We start from the raw sequence: 24,698 nt of genomic DNA on the forward strand, positions 1-24,698 counted from the left end.
AGCCTTCAGAGGACCCCCTTCAGCTCCAGGACTCTTTGCATCATTTTGTTGCAGTGACTCCACAGGGGGTGTCTTGTAAAATCCAGCACTAATTTCATTCTTCAAATGTTACTGTTGTGGCTGTTTTCAGTCGTGTGGAGTCTGGTGTCCGCATGTTTTCTTATCATTGATTTTACTCATTCTGAATATTAAATAGGGCCATTTCTTGGAAATGTTATCTCCTGGATATGGACAATCATGTCTAAAAATAGAAGTTGGGAATATGTTGTTTTTACTGCTAAAGTTGCTAATCTGTTGTCAGATGTTTATGAAGAAGGAAAAGATCCTGTCTGACACGATGAGAAAATTTTGATGCAGCAAGCATCGTGTAAACAGGACAAACAAGATGATAATTTCTGACTGTATAACCTTGTAAAAATGGCTGCTATATTAGAAATATGTGAAGAATGTGTGATTAAGTGTCTGACCAGTGGAGGCGGGGAACCTCAGTCAAGACTGCACGAGTAAAATAAATGCTGCCCACTTTCTTTTTATACAGTATTGTACCAACATTAATTCCATAAAGTATTTGAAGTGTGACAATACTTGCAGACATATAATCAAAGATTATTTAGTATGATTTTATAGAACGATGTTGTTTTTTTTTTTTTTAAGAGGAAAAATAAAAGCTTAATTTCCAAGACTTAGAACTACCTGAAATGACATGATCACTCTTAAAAAAAACATGAATCTTTTTAATGTAATTTGTTGGTGATATTTTCATGAGTTGACCTAAGATGTCCCTATGGGGACAGGCTGAATTCTGGGTCTCTTCAGCCGGGAGAAGAGAAGGGTCTGGGAGAACCTTACAGTGGCCTTCCAATACCTGGAGGGGCCTACAGGAAAGCTGGGGAGGGGCTTCGTGTAAGGGGATGTAGCAGCAGGATGGGGGGAAATGGTTTTAAACTGGGAAATCCTTTTACAAATATATCAGTGGCAAGAGAAAACCCAAGGATAATCTCTGTCCTTTAATTGATGCAGCAGGGAATGTGACCACAGATGACAAGGAGAAGGCTGAGGTCCTCAACGCCTTCTTTACATCTGCCTTTAATAGTCAGACCAGCTATCTTCTGGGCACTTTGTGCCCTGATCTGGATATCTGGGCTGACATGCAGCATATCTCCCTGGAGATCGAGGTGGAGACAGTTAGAGAGCTCCTCCTCCACCTGGACAGTCACAAGTCCATGGGACCGGATGGGCTTCATCCTAGGGTGCTGAGGGAGTTGGCGGGGGTGATCGCTAAGCCGCTCTCGGCTATCTACCAGCGCTCCTGGTCGACTGGAGAGGTTCCAGAGGATTGGAGGCTTGCTGATGTGACTCCCATCTACAAGAAGGGCCGTAAGGAGGATCCGGGGAACTACAGGCCTGTCAGCCTGACATCAGTGCCAGGGAAGGTCATGGAACAAATCCTCCTGGGAGAGATCACACAGCTTGTCCACGGGATCAGGCCCAACCAGCACGGGTTCATGAAAGGCAGGTCGTGTTTGACCAACCTCATCTCCTTCTACGACTGGGTGACCAAACTGGTAGATGAGGGAAAGGCAGTTGATGTAGTCTACCTAGACTTCAGCAAAGCCTTTGACATGGTCTCACACAGTATCCTTCTGCGGAAACTGGCTGCCCGTAGCTTGGACAGTTTTACCCTCCGTTGGATAAGGAACTGGCTGGAGGGCCGTGCTCAACGGGTGGTGGTCAATGGAATGAAGTCCAGCTGGAGACCTGTTACAAGTGGTGTCCCCCAGGGGTCGGTACTGGGGCCCATCCTGTTTAATGTCTTCATTGACGACTTAGATGAAGGGATTGAGTGTACCCTGAGTAAGTTTGCAGATGACACCAAGTTGGGAGGTTGTGTCGATCTGCCTGAGGGCAGGGAGGCCCTGCAGAGGGATCTAGATAAGCTGGATCGCTGGGCTGAGATGAATGGGATGAGGTTTAACAAGGCCAAGTATCGGGTTCTGCACTTTGGCCACAACAACCCCAGGCAGCGTTACAGGCTTGGGGATGAGTGGTTGGATGATTGGGAAGAGGAAAGGGACCTGGGGGTGTTGGTTGATGCTCGGCTAAACATGAGCCGACAGTGTGCCCAGGTGGCCAAGAGGGCCAACGGCATCCTGGCCTGCATTAGAAATAGCGTGGCCAGCAGGAGCAGGGAGGTGATCATCCCCCTCTACTCAGCACTGGTGAGGCCGCACCTCGAGTACTGTGTTCAGTTTTGGGCCCCTCACTACAAGAAAGACATTGAGGCCCTGGAGCGTGTCCAGAGAAGGGCAACGAAACTGGTGAGGGGTCTGGAGCACAAGTCTTATGAGGAGTGGCTGAGGGAGCTGGGATTGTTCAGTCTGGAGAAGAGGAGGCTCAGGGGAGACCTCACTGCACTCTACAACTTCCTGAAGGGAGGTTGTGGTGCAAAAGGGTCTGGCCTCTTCTCCCAGGCAAATAGTAGGACCCGAGGAAATGGCCAGAAGTTATACCAGAGGAGGTTTAGGTTGGATATTAGGAGAAACTTTTTCTCTCAAAGGGTGGTCAGCACTGGAATGGCTGCCCAGAGAGGTGGTGGAGTCGCCGTCCCTGGTAGTGTTCAAGAGGCACCTGGATGAGGAGCTACGAGAGATGGTTTAGTAGCTTGTGGCACTGATAGGAATGGGAGGGTGGTTGGACTGGATGATCTTGCAGGTCGTTTCCAACCTTGTGATTCTGTGATTCTGTGGAAGAGAGTAGATTTAGCTTTGATATTAGGAAAAAATTGTTTAGTGTGAGAGTGATGAGACACTGGAATAGGCTGCCCAGAGAGGCTGTGGATGCCCCTTCCCTAGAAGCATTCAAGGCCAGGCTGGATGGGGCTTTGAGCAACCTGGTCTAGAGGGAGGTGTCCCTGCCTACAGCGGGGGGTTGGAACTAGATGATCTTAAAAGGGCCCTTCCTACCCAAACCATTCTGTGATTTTGTGAAGTTACTGAAGGGGAAAAGGACAGACATTTATACAATGTAAAAGCCACCTTCCAAACGTCGGATGGTTTTATTCCTTCCTCATAGTCACCGCTACTTTATAATTTTTATTTTTGGTTAAGGGAAACACAGAGGTGATCCTGTCTATGACCATCATCACTACATGGTTGCATGACACAGATAAAGCACTACCTGAGGAAAAAGGGAACGCATGCATTTTTTCATCTACTATTCATCTGTGTTTAATTTATCTGCAAAAATAAGATTAATTTTGATCGGTAATACTTTAATTATACTTTTAAGTGTTCGGTAACCATTCTGTATATTGTTTGTATTTGTAATAATTCATCTTTTTGCTTTTGCACTGGAGGAAAAGAAGGATGAAACAGTTGTCTCCGCCTTGTATTGCTTTGAGTCTTGAGTATAAAACTGGAGACTGAATATAAGAGGAAATGAGGGACAGAAACACAACCACTTGCTCATCAGATAGTAATCATAATGTTCTCTTCCTGGCAAACCAACCTTTTCTTCTAAGGATGTGAATATTTTTTTCCAGTTTTTTTTCTGGGTGATTTTTTGGTTAAAATGAGTATCTTTGCACGTGGGATTTTTACAGAGGGATAGTGAGATAGTGGTTCCGTTGTGCCTCATTTAACCATGCTCAACTCAGCTCTCAGCTTGTTGCTCACATGCTTTTCATTACACCTCCTGAGGATAAATAATCTTTAGAATTTAGCTTCTTAAACAGTGTATTTTATTTGATGGATTCCACCTGTTTTTTTGACTATTAGTGCTGTAAGTTTTTTATTTTAATTGCAGATAATAGCAGTGAAATCTCAAGCTGATTTTACAGAAGATTATAAAGTCGAATTATTCAGCATATTTGGCATCCAGACTTTTCTTCTTTAATACATAAATGCATTTTATGTGTCATTTACGAAAATGAGGCTGTCTATAAGAGAACCTCCATGTATTCCTACTAAAATTGTTTCAAAGACTAACACATAAGAGTCATGATTTCTAATCATGTTAACATGGATAATGTAGTATACACTTGGTTAAGTTGGGCATCACCTTTTACTAAGTATTTTGGAATCTTAGGGAAGCGAAAGGGGTAAAGATCTTGCAGGAAACAAGGTTCATCTGCTTTCATAAGCCAGATAGGAGTAAATTACATACTGATTCTCCTTATCTTTGAAGGATAAATTCCATCTTTCGTCTTGGCATATGTCAGGAAGTCTTTCTTCTTTCATTGTCGTGATTGGAGCAATTCTCAAAATAAGATGGAAGAAATTACCTTGTAAAAAATTGGGTGCCGCAAGCAAGTATTGTATATGCCTGTCCCGAGTCTAGCTGCAAGGAGGAGAAACAAAATTGCCAGTAGAAAATTAGCTGATGCTTTCTTGGTTCTGCGAAGGAAAAAATGGGAGAGGAAAATAGACGTTTATCCCAGCCTGTGTTCTGGATTAATGATGGAAGTGTTTCACAGAAGGGATACAGATTCAGCTGAAAATGTACATGACAGTTTTATTCAGCTGTTCTTGTTGCCTGATCAATTTCTTGCTCCTTTAAAATAAAGGAAATACCTCATCAGCTCACATATAAAGATCAGTGTGGTATTCACAAGAAAAAAAAAAGATGGGATTTCTAAAGTAAGTAATTGCGTATGCTGCATTCTAGTATCGATTACTATTTTATACAGTCTAGCAGGTGTTCACCTCTCTTGTTACAGAGAAATATGAATTTTCTATAGGCTTCTAGCCTTAAAAGGTATACGAAACTCAACTGGATAGTTATTTGAGCTACCTGATCTGACTGGCTTTGTGCTTATCTTGAACTAGGTGACCTCCAGAGGTTCCTTCCAGCCTAAATGTTGCTGTGATTCTGTGATTAACACCCAAGATATTATCTTGTAATCTTGTGGGACATGAGAAAAGCACTGTTGTTAGAAGGGAATATTCACAGATCTGGTACAAGTGTGGTATAGAATAAACTGGGACAAGGGGGGGAGGGGGTAATTAAAGTTTGCTTCAATTTGTAGTCTATTTGAACAGTTATCAATAAACACAATCCTTCTGCCTCTAGGGCATATATATTTTATCTTCTTCTCTTCAGTCTTTTGATTGTTCTGGCTAAATCCTGGTTGCTCTTCTGCTTCTGTGTGCTGAGCATGTTAATAACTAATTGAAAGTGATCAGGATTTCTCCTCTTGTATGATGTTTGAACTCTTGAAAACTGTGGTTTGGTGCACTGCATCCTGCTGCAGCCAAGCAGAAGTCAATGGAAAAAGGGGCTTCCCAGCAGTTCTTCCCAGTGGGTTCTCTGTACGTAGTGACATTAAGTTCCTTCACCTAGTGGCGCTGCTGAGCTGTTCTGTGAAATAGCTCTTTCTTGATACCATAAGTGGTTGTCTTTTCCTTTTTTTAAAAAATAATTGGCAAATTACTTCATCTCCCAAATTCTTCATCCCAAACCCTTTCTCATATTCCCTAACATCTAAGGATTTAAGAGCTTTTTTCTCTTTTTCTTTTTTTCTTTTTTTCTTTTTTTTTTTTTTGAGAAAAATTGTGAAAACCCAGGGTTTTGGCAGACTGTCAACCCCCACTCAAGCATAACATCACTACTATAATACAGTGGCTGTTTGGGGATGACTCTATCCTTTTACAACGTAATAAATGCCTTGCAAGGCTGAGATCCATTTTATGTTGTATTTTTTCAGTGCATTTTGGAAACCTCGGGGCTTGAAGCTGCATGTCCTGCTGTTATCACCTTCACTCGAACAATTAAGGCTTGGAGAATGGCAGTATTGTCACTGCTTAAGGAACGTAATATGTTTGTTTCTAGTCTCACTCCTAACTGATCCACAGCAAATGTGATTAATATTTTGCAGGCAGGCATAAGCTTTTCTCTAACGTTGCATCTATGACAGAGCCTCTATGTTTCTGTAACAAAGCATGTATGGATGTGTGATCCGGCTTCAAACTGGAAGGTGTTTAGCCATGAATAGTTGGTGTTGAGCCAAAGGCAATTAAGTGCTGCTCGGAAGAAAAATGCATTGGATCAGTCCAAGCATCAAACTAACATATGTGATGGTCTCTGGCTGGGTCAGAGTGAGGTCAAAGACAGTTTATGTCTGTTTGCAACACATCACTTGGCAGGATGGATGCCTGTCAAAAAAGGGCTGGGGAAGGACACGTTACCTTCCATTTTACCTCAAATTCTGTTCATCTCCGGAAAACTGAATTACTGAAAATTGTTCTGGGTAATTGTGTGGAAGAAAAGTTCCTTAGGATATCTGTAAGCTTTGATGTTATTAAAATGTCCCTTTTTACATTTGCAGAATATGCCATTCTTCTGTCTTTGTCTGAAGTGACTTTTCAAAAATTTGCTTATATTGATGGAAATAATTTCTAAGTATTTGACCAGATGCAGTGTTCAAACTGGAACAGATTTGATATTTTTTACTAGGTTTCGATTTGTTGTTTTGGGTGAAGAGAAAGGTTAAGGAAGAGGATGTTGAAAAAAGAAGCCTTGAAGATTTTACTTTCAATCCCTATTCAGTTTAAGAATACTCTGTATATCTCAAATTTTTGTAACTGTTTTTCACCCCAGTGAAAGCAGGCTCTTCTTTCCTGTCACTGTGTTAGTATGTGCATGGATTCTCGAGCATAAGGATGTCAAGCACCCCAATACTTTAAGAATACAGAAAAGTCTGCTGAGCAGATGTTGTCACAGATGAATGATGCACTTCATTCACACGAGAGAAGCAGCAACATCTTTTATTGGTATAAGACTGATTAGCTGATTAGCAAGGCTCAGTAGTTAGTAAGTCAGTAGTTTAACAAGATTCAGCGGCCAGGTATACTCAGTTACTTACTGTGTAGAGGATGGGGTCACACAACATTGTCAAGAAGACTCTCCTCTTGAATCCTGAGGCTCAGAGCAGATTCCCTTGCTTTTTAAACTCCTCAGAACAGTGTGGGTGCAGCTGGATTTGGTCTTAGTTTCAGACTTGGTCAATGGTTTACGTCTAAAGCATTATGTGCACAGTCAGTCTAAGATGCAACTTACCAAAGTTTCAGCTTGGTGTTAGTCTCTTACCAGGGGTTTGTCATGGGTAAGGATTTCTCAGCCTCAAGGAGCGACCTTGAGAGGTGTTCCTATTCCTGGCATGTAGCCCACTGCAGGACAGGACAGTCAGTGGGCTCAGGGCTGACCCCTATTTGTGGATTAATATGATTGACTCGAAGTTCTATCTGCTCATCAGCTGTATTTTGTTTGGAGCATTCTCAGTTAAGCCCTGGTTTTTGTGGTGTTGTCTTCCCAGAGTCCAGCCTGAGCAGGGTGCAGCCATTGCTAGCACCGTTGGTGCCTATTGCTTGAGCAGGGTTAATGGTGAGCTGTTAGGTTGCTGAGTGGGGAGTAAACTGTTACAGATGAAGAGAGAAAATTTATAGATCTTGAAATTTCTGAATAACTACTTAGCATATAAAGTGTGATTCTCCAGGTTAATGTGCCTGCTTGAAAGCATTGCCAGCAGATTGAGAGTAGGAGTAGCTCAGAAACAGAGGCAGAATAATGTGGACAGCTGATGAGAACAGTAGGTGTCAGAAAGGGAAAAAGGAGCTTCAGAACAAAAGAGAAGTGGTGCAATGCCAGATGGAATACTGAAATTTTCTGATTTGATTTCTGGGTGTTTCCTGATAGACTGTGCAGGCTCAGATAAGTCAGTCTATTTTGTGATTTGCTTTCCCACATCCTTAGACTGAGATGACAATATCTATCTGCTTCATCAAATTGCTGACAGTGCATTGACATTTATACAACGTTTGGAAGCTTTAAAGTGTCACACAAGTACTGAAGAACATTAAAAAATAGGCCTTGCAACTTCTAACAGTGTTGTGATGGATCCATTTCATTCTGTTTCAAGACGTAACTAAATATACATATAGAAACTTTGAGATCATAAATGGCATGTTTTGCTTTTATATCTGTCACCAGTCCTTAGCTGGATTTGAAACTCAGTGGGAGACAGGAGTTAGTGCCTCTCATTAATTCTTCACACAAATATACACCAGTGGTTCCCAGCACCCAGAAATGTGCCAGTCTTGTTGCACACCCTTAAAAATCTCCGTCCTGACTTGTCTTGGTTGCCTGCAGTGAAAGTGAGATGGAAAAGCAATACTGTGTAATGATTTACTCATAGTTTTATCCTTGTTTGAAAATACTTGCCATAATAGCATTCTGTAAATAGTGTTAGAGTGTACTGTTTCCATTTTTTCAGTATAGAAAATGTTTTCAATGTCGCTTTTACGAGGGCTGCTCTGAAAGTAGTGCCTCCTAATTTATGATGTTGGCCTATGATGTCAAAGGCAGATGTTCGTTGTATGGCAGTAAAGATGGAACCTTCCCATCAGTATTCCATTACATGTTGTTGCCATGTGACAGATGGCAGCAGAGGGGCAGTCTGACAAAATGGTGCCTGATATGGGAATGCCCAAAAAGCAAAGGTGTGTCATTGAATTCCTCCATGTGGCAAAAATGGCACTCATTGTCATTCATCAATGCTTGTTGAGTGTTGCTGGAGACCAAGCAGCAGATATAGCACAGTGAAGTGGTGGGTGGTGTGTTGCAGCAGTTGTGACAGCAGCGTGAAAGATGAGCCGTGTTCTGGGTGGCCACGTACAGCTGTCATAGCATGACATGAAGATGATCTTGATCAGTTCATCCGCACAAATTGACAGATTATAACCAGGGAACTGTGTGTGGAGTGGAATATCAGCTTCAATGCATTGGAAACAATGGTGGCAGAGTTGGAATATTGCAAAGTATATGCGAGGTGGATCCCACAAATACTCACAGAGGAGAAAAAATATCGTATGCAAGTTTGTCTGAACCCGTTGAACCAATATGAGGCTGAAGGTGACAGTTTCCTGGATTGCATTATTACCAATGAGACGTGATGTCACCACTATCAGCAGGAGTTAAAATGGCAGTCCATGGAGTGGCAAAATGTGACAACATGTGGCAAGCTGTGAAACTGTGGGCCACATTTATTGATGAGATTTTTAACTAGCACAGCACACAGGGTCCTTTTCGTTGGTGGTGAAAATGCATAGCTACCACAGTGGTGACTATGTTGAAAAACAATGTTTTGTAATGGAGAATTTGCTCCATCAAATGGTGTTGTTGCACTCTTTGTTTCTGTTCTAGTTTCCATGGAAATAAATAGGAGGCATTACTTTTAGAGTAACCTCTGTACCTTGTTGCTTGTCATTTATAGAGGTCCTCTCTGTTTTTCTTTTCCGTTATCTATTGGAAACTTTCCTACTTCAAATGAAAATTATGCCAGTGTTGTCATTTTACTTTTTGCAAATTAATTTTTTTCAGATATTATTAATATTCTCTGTTTAAAAAGAAATATGGGATTGTGTCTAACTTGTTATTAGGTCTCTGATAAATTGTTAGTAATTTTGAGCCCTGTTAATTCCCTTATTTCAAACAGTTATTATTTTTACCAAAAGCAAGCATCCCAGATGATAAGATTATTGTCTTATTCACATTGCTCTGATTATCTAGAAGAGCTTTGCAATACCACAAAAGCAAGGTATCCTTCCTTTTGCCTAGATGAGGACCAGATTTGGTGCTTTCAGTTCTTCAAAGCCGAGCTCTGGGAAGGATTGTCTGTTTTTTCTAACAGCATCAGCTTAAAAGTCTTTAATTTTGCTGCTGAATTCTTAGATAAAAACCATTCAGACTGTCAGTGGCTGCACAAGATGGTGCCTAGACAATGCATTCAGGAATTGAATTACAGACTTCTTAGAGCATTGTGTGCAGGTACAGGATTTTATATACTCAACTTTTCTCTATGGAAAGTGGTGAATAGATGTCTTGGTCTGGGTTTCTGAAAGCCTGTGCGCTCACTTAATAGTTCCCGGGATGGAGAGATAAAAGATTGAAAAGCAGAGAAATACAACTGAAGTACTGCAGATTACAACTGCACATCTCTGGGAAAAGGTTGTCAAAGCTTTTCATGAATCTCTGTCACAGCAGAGGAAGGGGATTTTAGCTGCTCCTTGGGAGGCAATGGTCTCACAGCTATGATTGTTCTCTCCTGCTACACATACATGGTCTAAATGTTGATAGCAACATCACCCGCCTTATGTGACCACATGGATACCAGAAGGTGAATTTTGGACATGGTGGCTGCTGCTGGGGGGATGATGATGAAGGAGAAAACATGTTATTTCTGGTTTTAGAAAGACTAGCAGTTGCTACTACAGGGAACAGGAAAGGTCCGTCTACTGTGGGGTTAGGATGGTAAAGGTTGGACTTGCATACTAGACATGTTAAAGTTGGACTATTTTTCTGGTGTAGGCACATGCATAGAAATACCTCAGACATGGAATTTTTGTTTTCTTTTGTTTTTTAAAGAAAAACAAATAAAAACAAAGGAACTTAAGTGTAAGTCTTGTTTAGGTGAAATCAAAGATGATACTTAGGCAATGATATGACTTTCCATCCTTGGAACTAAGTGTCTCATTGTTCTGAGTTTCTTCTTCTTTCTGCAATGCATCTCTTTAGAACAATTAATGTTTCTTATATCAATATTTTGTAGTTTTAGGAAGGTTTTGATGTGAAACTCAGAGTTCAAGCCATTGCAGCACTGCAATAATAATACCCCTTTACTAACTGACAGGAGTATTTAAGGAATGTGTCACTGTTTCTGTAGTGGGGAGTGTAAAACAATGAATCTGTAGTTCTCAATCAGATTTCTCCGTAAAATTGTGTCATCACAACAATACAGGGAAGAGCACACAAGGCATGTAAAAGATTAGAGGAGATTAGTTATGAATGTCTGAGATACTTGACAAAGCCTGTAGTTTAATTTCCTAAGCACAAGTTTCGTTTGTGCCTGTACTTTAAAAGGACATTATGATTTGTTTAGAACCTGCTTAATTTATTGCCTTTCGGCTGCAATCTAACAGCTCTGGTGCTGGACATTATTCTCTTTGCACTTTTATCAAAATAAATGAGTGGTTTTCAAGTAGAGAAATAATAAAAGTAGATTTTTTTTTTCCAAGAAGAATATTTACAATCTGAACAGTGTCATAAGCTTATAGAGTGGTAAAAATAGACAAACTCTTCTCCTTGTGATTTCCAATATGAACTCCAAATCCCACTGATGTAAGGGAGAATATATACAAAAATAAACAATAAAATAATTATGTTGCATGTAAGAAAAATTCATTACTGCATTAAATCGTTGGTGCTTTATAGTAAGATTCTGTCATTTGTGCCATATTTCAAAGTTCTTTTCAATATATTCCATGAAAGGGAGAAAGTGGAATGTTCGTATTATATTCTAAGATGTGCAAAAGAGAAATAAACATGCCAGTGAGTTACATGAGACAGCTGTTAAAGCTGTGATTTCTATTGTAGCATCCTGGCATCAGTCACTGCCAAGCAGGTAGGTGTATCTGTGCTAAGAGAAAAAGAAGTGTGTACAATATTTGGGGTATCTTGTACTGCTGGCACAGCTGCTGGCTTACTCTCGCATTTACTCTCTCTCTCTGCAGTTGTATGTGCAGTTAAAGATGCAGTTGTGTATGCAGTGGTAGCTGATAATGTACAGCACTTCATGAACTCCGTGTTCACCTGAATAACAGAATATCACTCATTTTTTAAAATATTATTTTTAATACTTTCTAACAGCACAAAGTTTGTCCGGCCTGGATATATGATGTGTAGATGTAAAGATCAGTGCTGCCAGATGTGGCAGAGAGGTGCTGGAGTCTCTGTCCCGCTGTTCTCTTTTCAGACCTTTCAGCCCAGCTCTTGTACTCTGAAGTACATTTTCTAACCTAAAGATTGTGGTTACCTATTTCTCTAGCCTTTCCCACCAATACAGAAGCAACCAAGTCAGTACAGATCGTGGAAAAAAGTGGGCATGTTAGGAAGACCCGGACATGGTACTTCCAGACTAGCTTCGAGATGAGCCTAAATAAGTAGTGCCAAGTATTCCTTGCCCTGAGGAGCACTGTGCTGCTCACAGACTGGCTCTGGTGGGCTGTCTTGTTTCTTGTGTATTCCAACTTAGTAGCACATCCCCACTGCAGACAGGGAATGAGAAAACTCTTCAAGGAAACCTCACAAAGTGATATAATGAAGGATGATCAAATCTTTCAAGGTAGATTTATGCAGTATATTTAAACAGTGAATCAAAGCTGAGAAGGAGTCATGAGGGAGAGACCAGTATTCTCCTTTTAGTTTCATTAATGCTGAGGAATTTCTCAGCAGTTGTTGAGGAAAGTCAGATCCTGATAGTGCAAAATTCTTTAGACTTGATATTTTGCTGGAGAGAAAATGCTCCACGTTTGCAAAAACAAAGTTTCTGGATGTTTGCTTAGAATAATACATTTTATAATATTCATTCCAATGTAAGACTGGAGATTTAAGGTCTCGTAAAGAAAAGTTCTGACTAACAGATTAGAATTGAAAAACTTAGAGAGAAAATTGTTGCTGTTTCCAGGGTACAGAATGCGCTCTGAAATGAAGTAGAAAGATAAATTTCCTTAGACTGGGTTCTGTGACACGATGATGTATCTTCACCTGATACAAACATCAGCTCCTTGCTGGCAGTGGGTTTCTCCAGGGTACTTTTGCAGTGAAGGGAAATGAACTTTGGCTCTGTCACCAATTATGTTATCTGTGCCCTGCACCTCTGACACCAGTGATGAAAAAAATGTGACATGCTTAAAGATGATGAAACATCAAATAATTCCATTCTCTGCAGTAAAGAGAATAAGAAAGTGAAACCAGACAAGTGATGAATACAAAGGAAAATAATATAGCCAAACCTGAGCCTGGAGACTTTTTTTAGCCCTTCAGTTGATTGGTGTTTTACGTGTGACACAGCTGGCAATGCAGTGGGAGACATTGCAGCACTTAGTGTGAAACTTACTGCATCTTCTGGATACTTTTCTAGCAAGATTTAAAAAAAAAAAAAAGACAATAATGGGAATGGTTTCAAATGAATATGAATAGTGAATGAGATTCATGCTTTTGCAGTTTTGAGAAGAGTTTTGAGCTTCCTGTGTAGTCACACTGAGCCCACAAGTAGTTCATGTCTGCAAAAATCAGTGGACAAACATTCATAACTTGTCAGCTTCTCTGAATCTGTGAAGCACATCTGGCTGATGTGCTGCTATCAGTATTTATTGACATTTGGTAGTAAAAGCCTGTTCTTGTTTTTTTGCTCTTTCTCTCACAGTTCAGTGTCTGCATAATAGAGCAAACCTGAATAAATATTCTGCAAGAGAATTTGTTTCAAGTGAGATCAGAATGGCGCATTTGATTTCCATGTTTTGTTTTTGCAGAAAGCCAAGCTGGAACCTTCAGGCTCACCTTCTTCTTTGTATGAAAAGTATAGGTCAGTTGTAGAATTTGCTTCCTTACAGCAAATGTTTTACAGCTGTTGCGATGAAAATTAAAATACATAAAAAGTATTTCTTCTTCATCCTGTGCTCAAATTCCACAGGGCACATTTCTGGCTCTTATTTATAAAAAAAAAAGTTAAAGTTATTCAGTTAAACAGCTGAAATTATTCAGTCTTACAAATATCACGATGTCTTTCTTAAGGAAAATATCAGGGTGTTACCCCTACATTAAAAGAAAAATTATATATTTGCCTGCTTATACTGAGCAGCTGAGCTTTTAAAGGAAATGTTCCATGACAGCAACTCCAATGAAATGAAGCAGAAGTGAGAGCAGGAAATGTTAACATTTCAGTCATTGTTAATAAATGCATTTAACAGAAGACAAATGTGTTTTGGAAGAAAAAATGTTAATCTTTTGAGAAACCCAGTGGGTGTAATGATATTAGCACATAGAATCTATAAATTGAAATAAGAACCTTAGTAATGGTGATCAGGATTTGCATCTACTAATTACTGTTTGGATGTTGATTCTCTGAACAATTAGGTATCCTATTTTTCACAATTAAATTTAACAGCTCCTTTACAAGTACGAAGTTGTGGAATAAATAGCCAAAAGTATGGAAAAACTGACAGAATTCTACAGTACCAGAGTAAATCAATTATCAGTTTTATTGACAAGCCCTGTTTGTTTGGACTATTGAATCTCTTATACCCTTGCATCAGAGTAAAATGAATACGTTATCACTTCTAATGGGGGTTCTTTCAACATCTGATTTCTAACGGTATGAACCTATGCAAAGCTCCAAGGAAACAAGGGTTGGGTAGTAGTAATCCACAGGCAATCATAAGGGAGATGATCTGTGAGCTTTGTATATGTTTGCTTTGATATTGGCAGTTGAAAACTAAAGTAGAAAGGAAAGTACTTTCGCCATAAGGCTAAAGAATACGATCTTGGGTTTGCCCTTTCCAACAGTGCATGATTGCTTAAATGCTGTTTCTTGAGGCAAGCTGCTGAAGTCTAAGAGGTAGAAAACTGTGACCATCTGTTTTACTGGGCAATTCACTTCAAAGGCATGGACATAAGAGGCTGTGAGACTTAGCTGAAGTCCTGAGCAGCAAGGAGCATAGGATTAGTGCATGGAATATTTTCACCATGAACACTAAGCTTTATGAATTGATCCAAACCACTGATTTTCAGCCAAGGATTTTCATTCCCTGCTGTAGATGGAAAAAGGTGTGGAGAAAGATGTCAGTCAGGGACAGTGATTGTATCTGACATTAAAGCTGAGATTCTTCTGATTTGTGTACTTCCATCTGCTATTTAATACTAGCACTAGATCTTTGTAGAGAAGTTCTTGTGTGGCGTTTTTGTTTTTTGGTTTTTGGTTGTTTTTTTTTTTTGGTTTTTTTTTTTTTTTAATGTTTATTTGTTGGGTTCTAATAGGAAAAGTAGGAAAAGATTTGTCTTTAATCATTTGGGTGGTTCTGTCCATGGTAGTGTGAGCAGTCCAGGGAGTTCAGGGGCAAATATACCTTGGTGCCCGTACAGCAACAACATGCTTAGATGGTGTCTGAGATTGCAAGGGGGTATTGTTTCTGGATGCTGGTATCTTGGGGGAGACACGTCTTCTGGGGAGACACATCTTGTGTGAGGGTGCTTTCTCCGTGGAAATCTCATTTCTGTATTGTGATAAAACCTAACCCTGGGACTGCCTCGGGGACGAGCAGCAGCGCTAGGCATTACCTGACCTGCCAGTACAACATCTATCATCAGATCACAAAACGAGTTTTCTTTCTCTGAGGAAGGTAATTTCTTTTCAGAATCCCTGTTTCAATTTTTCAATTAGCACGTTGGCTGAGAGTAAGGCTCTGTCCACTATGAACACAGAGAGCAAATATCTATCTAGTCCAGGCAAAGCAAGGAAGACAGAACTGAGTGAGATGCTCAGTTAATTTTCAGTGGACCTCACCTTTGTTGTTCAACCACCTGTCGGACTTGATTTGACTTGACACTTTCAATAAGAATTTTTTGTTTCTGTTACACATTACTTTCTAGATTTTTTCTTGGGATTTGTAACTTATGTTAGTTGGAAGTTTCTTTTATCTTTTAGATCTCTTCCATGGAGGTTTATTAGTGTACGTTCATTTTTCAGGAATGGACAGACCGTGAGTCCGTGTAAATCATCCTTGAAAATAAAATATTGTTTTTTTGTAAATGGTGTCCTGTAAGATTTTAGTTTGTGTGATCTATATACTTTTATAGAGTATACTTGTGCACTCACCTGTTTTCTTTATTTCTTCTGATAATCTCAGTAAGTTGAGTACTAGGAGACAAAAGGAGAGTGACTGGAGCTGAACTTTTTGCATTTTGTTTGCACCTACTAACAGTCAGAATTACAGTATTCAGTGATTACCCTGCAACTCTGTAGGAAAACTGATTACTTTGTCAGAGGAAGTTGCAATCTAATTCATACACCTTTCTGGTTTTTGTACCACTTGCACGGAGCAGAGTAAAACCAGCTGATAAGATTCCCAACTATAAGTTTGTCTGCCTAATTAAGCTTCTCCAAAGCTATGAAGCCTTGTGGCAGCAATTATCTTGCAGTTATAGTTGCTCTGATAAATAACAATTTATCCAACAGTTTTCCAAGGTTTGCTTTTGTGTTTACATTTTTTTTCCTGCAGTCCTGTACTAAACTGCAACATCACATGAACTGTCAGGTTTTCCTATATTCAAATCTCTTATTTTCTGCATAGTCCATTTACCTAAAATCAAACATGTTTGTGGGTGGGTTTCTGTTTTGAAAATGAAAACCTGATACTTTTCTGAATAAGTTTTTCTTATGCAGGGTACTGAACATAATATAGTTAACAGAAAAACTTTCGTTGCTCACTTACTTGGCTGGTTTCCCTTGTGAACATACAGTTTCTGTTCTTTGGGTGAGTTTTGGATTAGAAGATTTATAGCTGATTTTTTATGACAAATGCCATACACAGAAACTGTGATTTGTCATATTACAAAGAAGAGCCAATTCCATGTAAATATTTAATGCTGGATGCTTAAGAAACTAGTCTAGTAGTGCACTAATGTGTGTTCTATTAGAAAGATTACAGTCCTATCACTAAAACATTTCCTCTGCCCTGTTTAAATTCTGTCATTTTATTTATTGTAGATGGGGAACTCAAGGAGATTTCACTACAACTCATCCTCGGCCTGTTGTCAAAGTAAAACTCTTTACAGAAAGCACTGGGGTTCTGGCACTTGAAGATAAAGAACTTGGAAGAGTGAGTATTATTGTAGAAATGTGAAATTTGAGAGAAATTATGTGTAGAAATGTGAATATTGGTAAAACGTACAATAAAAATGGTAGAAGTTATTCAGTATAGCATTTGTTCTGCTTTTCCAGTTATTGGTGATCGTTCTCAATCTTCAAAACTTGGTATATTGACCTGTATTACTCTTCAGAAATTTGCATTGTGGATTCATTGTGCTTTTCTTTGCCTTAAAACTTCTTTTTTTTAAAAAAAAAAAACAACAAAATCATAGATTACCTAAGTTGCTTTAGCTATTCAGATTAAAATGAAGAGAGGAGAGAGAGACTTGGCATTTAGCAAGTATATGAAACAACTGGAGAAGGGAGGCAAGGTCTAAATTGGTGGAAGGATGTAGGGGGAGAAATGGTGGAGGTAGTTTTGGACTAAAATAAGAGTTCTGACTCTTGTACTGTTTCAGCGTCCCTTTTCCCATTTTCCTTATCTTGACAGGATCATCTATCCTTCCTAGACCAAAATCGGGTGTTGCAGAACACAATGTATCATATAAAGAGGATGGAATGAATGAGATAGAGAATGTCAGTCTCCCTCAAATTCTTTTGAAATTCTCCCCTCTGACACATGGGGGCAGCTCATGTTTTAACACTCAATTCTGCATTCAGGGTCATGGCTGGTTCTCATTTAAGCAGAGGGCTTGTTAGAAGAGCAGGGCTCTTTCCCCTTGGTGTCTTTGTACTGTAGACAGACAGATGTGTAAGAATCTGTGCTCCTACATATTCTTTCATATTTCTACACACATTTTAAGGTCAAGGCTATATCTTCAGTATTCCCTTTTCTTGCCTCCTCTCGTGTCTTTCTGGGAGACCTCCAAGGTTACTTGGTGAAGAAGCTTGAAGCTGAGCAGATCAGGACCAGTGATACTTGGACTGAGAGTGGGGAGTAGGTGCTGAAAGGGAGGGCTGAAGGGTCTGCATAGTGTTGTTAACCACACAGAAGTACTTTTTTTTGCCCCTGCCTGCCCAGTCTTTTCAAAGAAGCAAAAGAAAAGTAAGTTCAAAGGTGAAGAACAGAATATATGGCCATTGGGAACTGTGGCCAGTGTATTCATTGTTGAGGAGTAGGAGAAGAGAAGCAGCATTAACAGGATTAAGGAGCTAAGAAGAACCACAAGTATTAACAGGCTGCTGTTGCTCTGCAACATTAAATAATCAAAGTTCAGGTAAAGGCTTTGGTCTGCTTTATCAGACTGCAGCTAATTGGCGTTTCTGAAACAGGCAGTTCAAAAGGTTTTAAATGATTTTAAAGAATTGAAATGTTTCAAATATGAAATAGTAAATATAGCTTTCACCTTAACTGTATACTGTAACCCCAGATGTTGGTTTTGGTTTTTTTTTGTCTGCCTCTTCTTTCTTCCCACTCCTGCCTTTCTTCTGACACATCTGTGTTTGTTGGCTGATCAAAGTGTTTTAAGGAAGATCCTGACTTTCCTTGCTCTGTAGGACTGGCAAAGGGAAAGAGAATTAAAAAAATAGGTTATTGTAAGAGGCTAAGCTTACTGCCCTGCTGTTGGAATCTGATTCAGTTTTCCTGGTCATACAGCAAGATATACAAATGGTGAGAGAGAAAAGAGTAATCTGTTTTTGTTCTTGATTCTTTTGCTCCTGTCTTTCAGCACAACGTCTGCCTGCTTTTAGCTGTGAGCTTTGGCTGTTTGTACCAGAATTAGGCAATTAAGAGAATTGCTTTTTGATGCTTTTTTTCAGTTGTCGTAAAGGACAAGGGGCCAGTACCCTCCATTCTCCTGCATTAAAGTTTGTTCTGAGATTGGGGAAAGCAAACAGAAGTACTTGAGAAATACTTAGATACTAATTTTACATTTTGTAATCAGTTCCTGATTTATGGAAAATGTTCAGTCTCCATACCTTCTAAAATACTTCATTCACCTTTAGAGTACAGTGGAGACACTGTCGTACATCAGCATGCTGCTGTTCTCTGTAGGGTAGAAGAGGCTGTGTACTTGTGCTTACATGGCCTACAGATGTAAGTTTTGACTTACTTTCTCCTCTCAGTTATGTATACACTTTTTCTTAAACACATCTGCAGTGTTGCCAAAGTACTCCGTCTGGCTCTGCCAGGCAGTGAGAGACAAGCTTCCCACAGTGACCACATCACAGAGTCACAGAATGGTCTGAGCCTCGAAGCCCAGTCAGTTCCAACCCTCTGCCATGGGCAGGGCAGCCACTGCCCAGCTCAGGCTGCCCAGGGCCCCATCCAAAATGGCCTTGAGTGCCTACAGGGATGGGACATCCACCACCTCCTGGGCAACCTGCTGCAGTGCCTCACCACCATGACTGTAAAAGACTTTTTCCTTAGATTTAAATTCGAGCAGCCTTTGAAAAGATGCCAGATCCCTCTGGATAAGCATAGCTTTTGTAATAAAGTTTGTCAGCTTCATGGCTGGTCAGTGCACTGTGGGGACTCACTGGAGTACAGCTAGGTTAGTTCTGCTCAATAAAGGCTTGAAGATTATTTCACTGGCATATTTTTTGTACTAAAAAATTTAGCTGAAATCTGCCATTCCTGAGGTAGGCTTGCTGTGGACATTAATTTTCATTTCCCAAGTATTTTCTTCAAAGCATGTGTCTTGACCTGATACTGCTTTTCTGCAGTATTGGTTTGTGTTCTCCACACCCTGCAGTTCTGTTTAATCTATAACTAGAAATAGAAGGTGGCATGAAAGTACATGATTTGAATTTTAAGCTTCCATCAGGTACAAAGGGTTTGTTCTGGTACTAAGAGACTGGCTTTTTGTGCACATAAATCTCAGGTGTGAAATATGGAGCTGGCGATGGATTTTCCCAGAACTGCAGAAGAGAAGTTTTCCACCTGCTTTGTTCCACGTGATGGCTGTCTCTCAGACTCATTAACTTCAGCGTAGACCCTGATCTCAGCATGATAGATCCTGAGTTTGAGAAGGTGCTGCTGATTTCCAGAGGCAGGTGCTAGTGTTCGAGTGGGAGGGAAGCAGGCTCCTGCTTTTAGTGAAAAGGGGAGCCCATACTTACAGCTTTGCTCTCAGAAAGAGTATGAAATATAGACATGCAGAATATAAGAACTAGAGGCTACTTGACACCTGCTATAGAAGTTACCGGATGAGCGCTGAGTGAGAGAAGGGTGTTGTCAACTGTGTTTCACATCTCCTTTCAAGGTGTTTAAGATGTGCTTAACCAACAGGAGGTAGTTCTTGTCTAATACTGACATTGACTTGTCTGACATTGCTCTCTTCTTCTGAAAAATAAAGTAAATCCATTTGTGAGCACCAAGAGATGACTTTCCTTGTTAGGGGATGTTTTTCTTGCTCCCTGCTGACTGTCTTTAAATAAAAAAGTAAAACTTCAGTCTTTGTTCCACAGAAACTGGAGGCTGGCTAGTGAAGCACAGTTTTCTGTTAACACACACACACACACACAAAAAAAGGGGAAATGTGCTGGACAGGAAAGGAAAAGATGTTATTTAGATCTGAGTTTGACAGAACATGAGCTTCAACGGTCACGGTCTGTGTCTGTGATTGTACATATCTCAGTATCCAAGGAACAGTGAATTTAACTGCTAGAAATGATCAGGCTTTGTCTTTGGGCTAGAGACATAGGAATCAGGAAAAGTTCAGAAATTAATCAAGTGTCTTTGAAATGTGTGTCTCAGTGATCTGGATGCTTCAGAAATTGTGTACATGTATACAAAAGGTAGAAAGGATAGAAATGTTTGCATTGTACATACAACAGATGAGGAAGCACGAAGATGCAGAGTTTGGAGTAAATACTGAAGTATCAGGCTGGTGGCTGATGAAACAGGGATCTGACACCACTTTTCCTTGTTCGGTATTTCGTGTATGAAGATGTTCAAACCCAGTAATTCAAAGTGACAGCCATTGTGCTTGCTTAGCACACATGTGAACACAATGTGAGAACAGCAGGTGGTGTTTGATTAGTGGCACTTTTTGAATATAAGAATATTTCAATCTCCTTGCTCTGAGTATTCAATTAAAAGCAAACACTGTCTCCCACCTGACTTGTCAGAGCCAGCTGCAGCCAGCAATAATCAGCTTTGCAGCATTATTTTTTTTTGTTGGTGCTGTTCCTCTTGAATTGATTTGAAGACATTATGAAATAGCACCCATACTTGCATGACTGCCTGGTTTCTGAACACTGACTACACTGGGCATTTTGTCTACCTTCTGTGCTGTGTCTGAATAGCCTCAGGATAGAGGTGATATACTGTGAATACATTAATTTAAAGCCTGCCATCATGGGAACATGTTTCTCTATCGCTTTTACAAATGACTGAGGTTTCATAAGTTTTCTTTAAGTTTGGAAAATGGCAATAGATTACTCCCCCCACTGCTTTTTCTAGTACTGCATTATGTCTGGCTCCATGCAGTTGTTCTTGTGCTAATAGTGGCTTTCATGGAATCACAGAATCATTTGAGTTGCAAGAGACCTCTAAAGGTCATCTAGTCCATCTTCCATCTCCTCTTATATGGGAATTGCGAGGTCACAGCCTGAACCATGGTTGAACACCAGGTGAAAGAGCATGGCTAACACAAGGAGCTCAAGAGCAAGCAGTACACCTGAGGGATGAAAAAGGATGGACCTGGGGTCCACCCCTCCTTATCCTGATCCTCAGGGCTAGCAGCTGAGGGAGCAAACTCTCTTCAGAAGTGGTGTTCTTTTCAAGACATTGGTAGACTTTGGAAAGGCTGAGCTATTTTCTATATTGCTTTCTAAACTAAATCTTCCTGAATGTATTTATAAGCATGTATCTGTCCTAGTAGAAGGTGTTATTGTCTCTTTTTGTTGTTCCGTCCTCCTGCCATGAACAGGAATGCCTACAGCTAGATCAGGGAGCACAGAGCATAGCTCAGCCCAACCTTGAATGACTCCAGGGATGGGGCTTGCACCACGTTTCTGAGCAACCTGTCCCCCTGCCTCATTACCCTTATAAAAAGCTTCTTCTTTATGTCTAATCTAAATCTTTCTTCTTCTACTTTGAAACTATTTCCCTTTGTCCCATCACAACACACACTCCTAAATAGTCTGTTCACTTCCTTCTTTCTTCCCCCTTTAGGTACTGGCAGGCTGCTCGCAGGCTGAACAGACCCAGCTCTTGCAGCCTGTCCTCATAGAGGAACTATCCCTTGAATGTCTTTTTTCAGTAGCTCCCTGAGACTGCAGTTTGTCAGATTCTTAAGCTTTTTTCTTCATTCAGACATGCTCTCTATTAGTTTTGGGGAATGGGTTGTTTGGGAAGGACTTTAAGACAACTAACATCTGTTCATGTGAGCATTCAGATGGCACCAGTCAGTATCTGTTGAGTGCATAAATTGAAAAGTCTTCCAAGTTCTTTCTCAATGCCAGTATTTCGATGGCTCTTTTGCTATACACCTGTTCTGGTTTTATTTTTCTTTCTTTTTAACCACCTGTTACCTGAAGCATTATCTGAGCACTTCTGCTGTAATACAATTGTAGCTGAAAAGCAAGAGGTCACTCAGTAGATGAGATCCTGGTGGTGGCATAAGATCCCTGCATACATCACGTACCCTTGGTGATTGAGCTGTCATTAACCTTTAATTTTCAAGGAGAGTCACTTTTAAGAGAGCCAACTCCTTTTTCCATCTCTGTGTTGGGCCTTTCCTGGATTATATTTGCTTGTTGTGGCAGTGAGAGCTTAACACTCAGAAGCATAAAGAACCTGAACAGAATGCTGTGTTTGATACCCTGCTGCTGGGATGCTCTGAGAAGCTTCACTTCTTTCCACACAGACAGCATCTTCTTTGCTGACATCAACCTGTATGTGGGCAAGTATCTGATGTAGCTCAGAACAGCTCCAGACTTTAAGTCGTGAAGGAAGGGGACTTGAGGAGAGTCAGCAGACTGTCAAAAGCAGAGAGGTGTCCCCTATGCAAGGGTAGGGTCAGAGCTGCACTCTGTATGGTGTCTAAATGGCTATTAGTGATCTATTCCCTGCCCCAAACCAGCTTTGTTAATTTTTGGCCTGCAGTACCACTTTCAAATTGGCAAAAATCAGAGTGTGTTTAACAAAGAAACTTTCCTGTTAGCTTTGCTCAGACAGTGACTGGCAGCGCCGAATAATATTGATTATTTCATAACATAAAATTTGCCTGTCCTCCCTGCTCCCACTGCCATCAGTTATCTTTTCAAATCACCACGTTTTAAATCACAAAAGAAAAAGCCTTGCATAGAATCCATTATCAGTCCTATTGCATGATGGAAGGAGCTTCAACAAATAAAACTGGGGGAGAAGATCATGGCATTATGAGTATTTATTTTTTTACATTGTTTTAAATAAGCTTGAATTGATGTAGAAGAAAAGTCTGGCTTGTTTTGAAAAGGCTTTTCCTGGACTGCACCTTTATTTTCTTTAATGCTGTGTAGTTTGAACTGCATTGAAGGGGAGAGTAGTATTTTCTTGGTTCTTGTAATAGCATGTCAACTGTCACCTACCTGTCAGCCAGGGCATTAAGGAGCAGCTGCAACTCTTCACTTGCATCTTTTTTTGCCTGTGATGGGGAGCCAAAGCTCAGCATAGTCTGCTCAGACTTGCTGCAGTTCACAAGGCCTTATGCCCAAGCATGTTTCTGTTTGTGCTCTAGACCACCCAGACTTGTAAAATCTTTCTCAGATTTTTCAGTGCTTGGTCAGAACAGCAGGTAACTGCAGCACTTGTGTGCAGCTTCTGAGTACCAGAGAGCAAGAGTGGGTTGGAGAAGCCAGAAAGCCAGAAGACAAATTGACTGAGTGAGAATTCAGTTGTGAGCGTGGGATGGAGAGAATAGAGAAATTATTTTGACTCTCTTGATTTCTTTCAAGTGTGCTTCCAGCCTGCTGCTCGGCTTGTCTCTGAGCTTGGGTCCCCTCTAGAGGCTGCATTATGTTCTGGCAGTATAACAGCTGCGGCCAGGGATGGTTACCTTGAGAGCTTTATCCTAACCATGGAAATACTGATGTTTCTGTGTAGCGCTTCTGACTGTGAATCTTCTGCAAGTTTGTCTGCTCTGAGAAAGCAAGACCACCACAAGTTCAGTCTGTTCCATCTTCCAGGGCATTTTGAACAACTAGCCTGTTCCCTGAAATCTTTTTTTTAAAGGAGAAGATGATCAATTTGCTAAAGATAGAGAAGAGTTAGGAGTTCCTCAGCTGGATTGACTGTTGGCTTAGGTGAACATCAAATGGCTCCTTTTATTGTCATCCAGCTGGGACTTACACAGCTGAATCACAATAAATGTTGATCAGTGAAGTCAAGAAGTGATATTAGCTCAATATCCTCCAGGTGCAGCTGAGAAGTGCTGTGTCAATCATTTACAATCCAGAAGCAATGTTTTGAGAACTTCACCTTGCACAAATATGCAGGTGTGCTGCTCTATAATATTGAAGATTTATGTATTTATTTTTCATTTGAATGAGGAGACACATAAAGAGGATATGGACTTGCTGCTTTTTCAGTACCAAACTGTAGCTGAGTACCCTTAATGATCATGAGAAGATTGAATTTACTGATTTACCTCAACCTGTGTTAATTTGATTTCAATCAGCTGAAATAATGCAATGTACAGCAGCTGTGCTTGGTATGTAGTACTCACATATAATGTGCCATTCATTACCTAATGCAGATTATTCATTAGGTTACTTATTGTAAACAAGTGCTATTATACACATATATATAGTATGTTTATGATATATACAATTCATAGTTTGCTGTGTTGCTGCTGAGTAATCTACTGTGATGATTTTCACAGATATAGGAACATTAAGGTAACAAAGCATAAAATAAAAAAATGATTTGAAAATATATGATGTAGAAATAATTCTACAAACATTTTAGAAGTACCAGGTGTGGTGAAAAAATATTCTGTAGGTGAGTATGTATATTTTCCAGATAATAAAGAGTCGGCACTATTTTATTTAAGTATGTACCTACAACTGC

At 40.2% G+C, this 24,698-nt stretch overlaps 1 protein-coding gene across 9 annotated transcripts in view; it reads left to right on the plus strand.

The window, feature by feature from the left end:
* The window catches only part of CADPS2 (calcium dependent secretion activator 2), a 302,854-nt gene that overhangs the window by 132,057 nt on the left and 146,099 nt on the right, over window positions 1-24,698 (plus strand). For all 9 annotated transcript variants that reach the window (XM_042815716.1, XM_042815717.1, XM_042815718.1 and 6 more), the window contains exon 7: window positions 16,598-16,709. In XM_042815716.1, the coding sequence (XP_042671650.1) occupies window positions 16,598-16,709 (112 nt within the window). The remainder of the gene's footprint in view (window positions 1-16,597; window positions 16,710-24,698) is intronic.

This window comes from Centrocercus urophasianus, unplaced genomic scaffold (genome assembly GCF_019232065.1).
Source record: "Centrocercus urophasianus isolate 14NV4802_14NV808 unplaced genomic scaffold, USGS_Curo_1.0 seq_15, whole genome shotgun sequence".
NCBI lineage: Eukaryota > Metazoa > Chordata > Aves > Galliformes > Phasianidae > Centrocercus > Centrocercus urophasianus.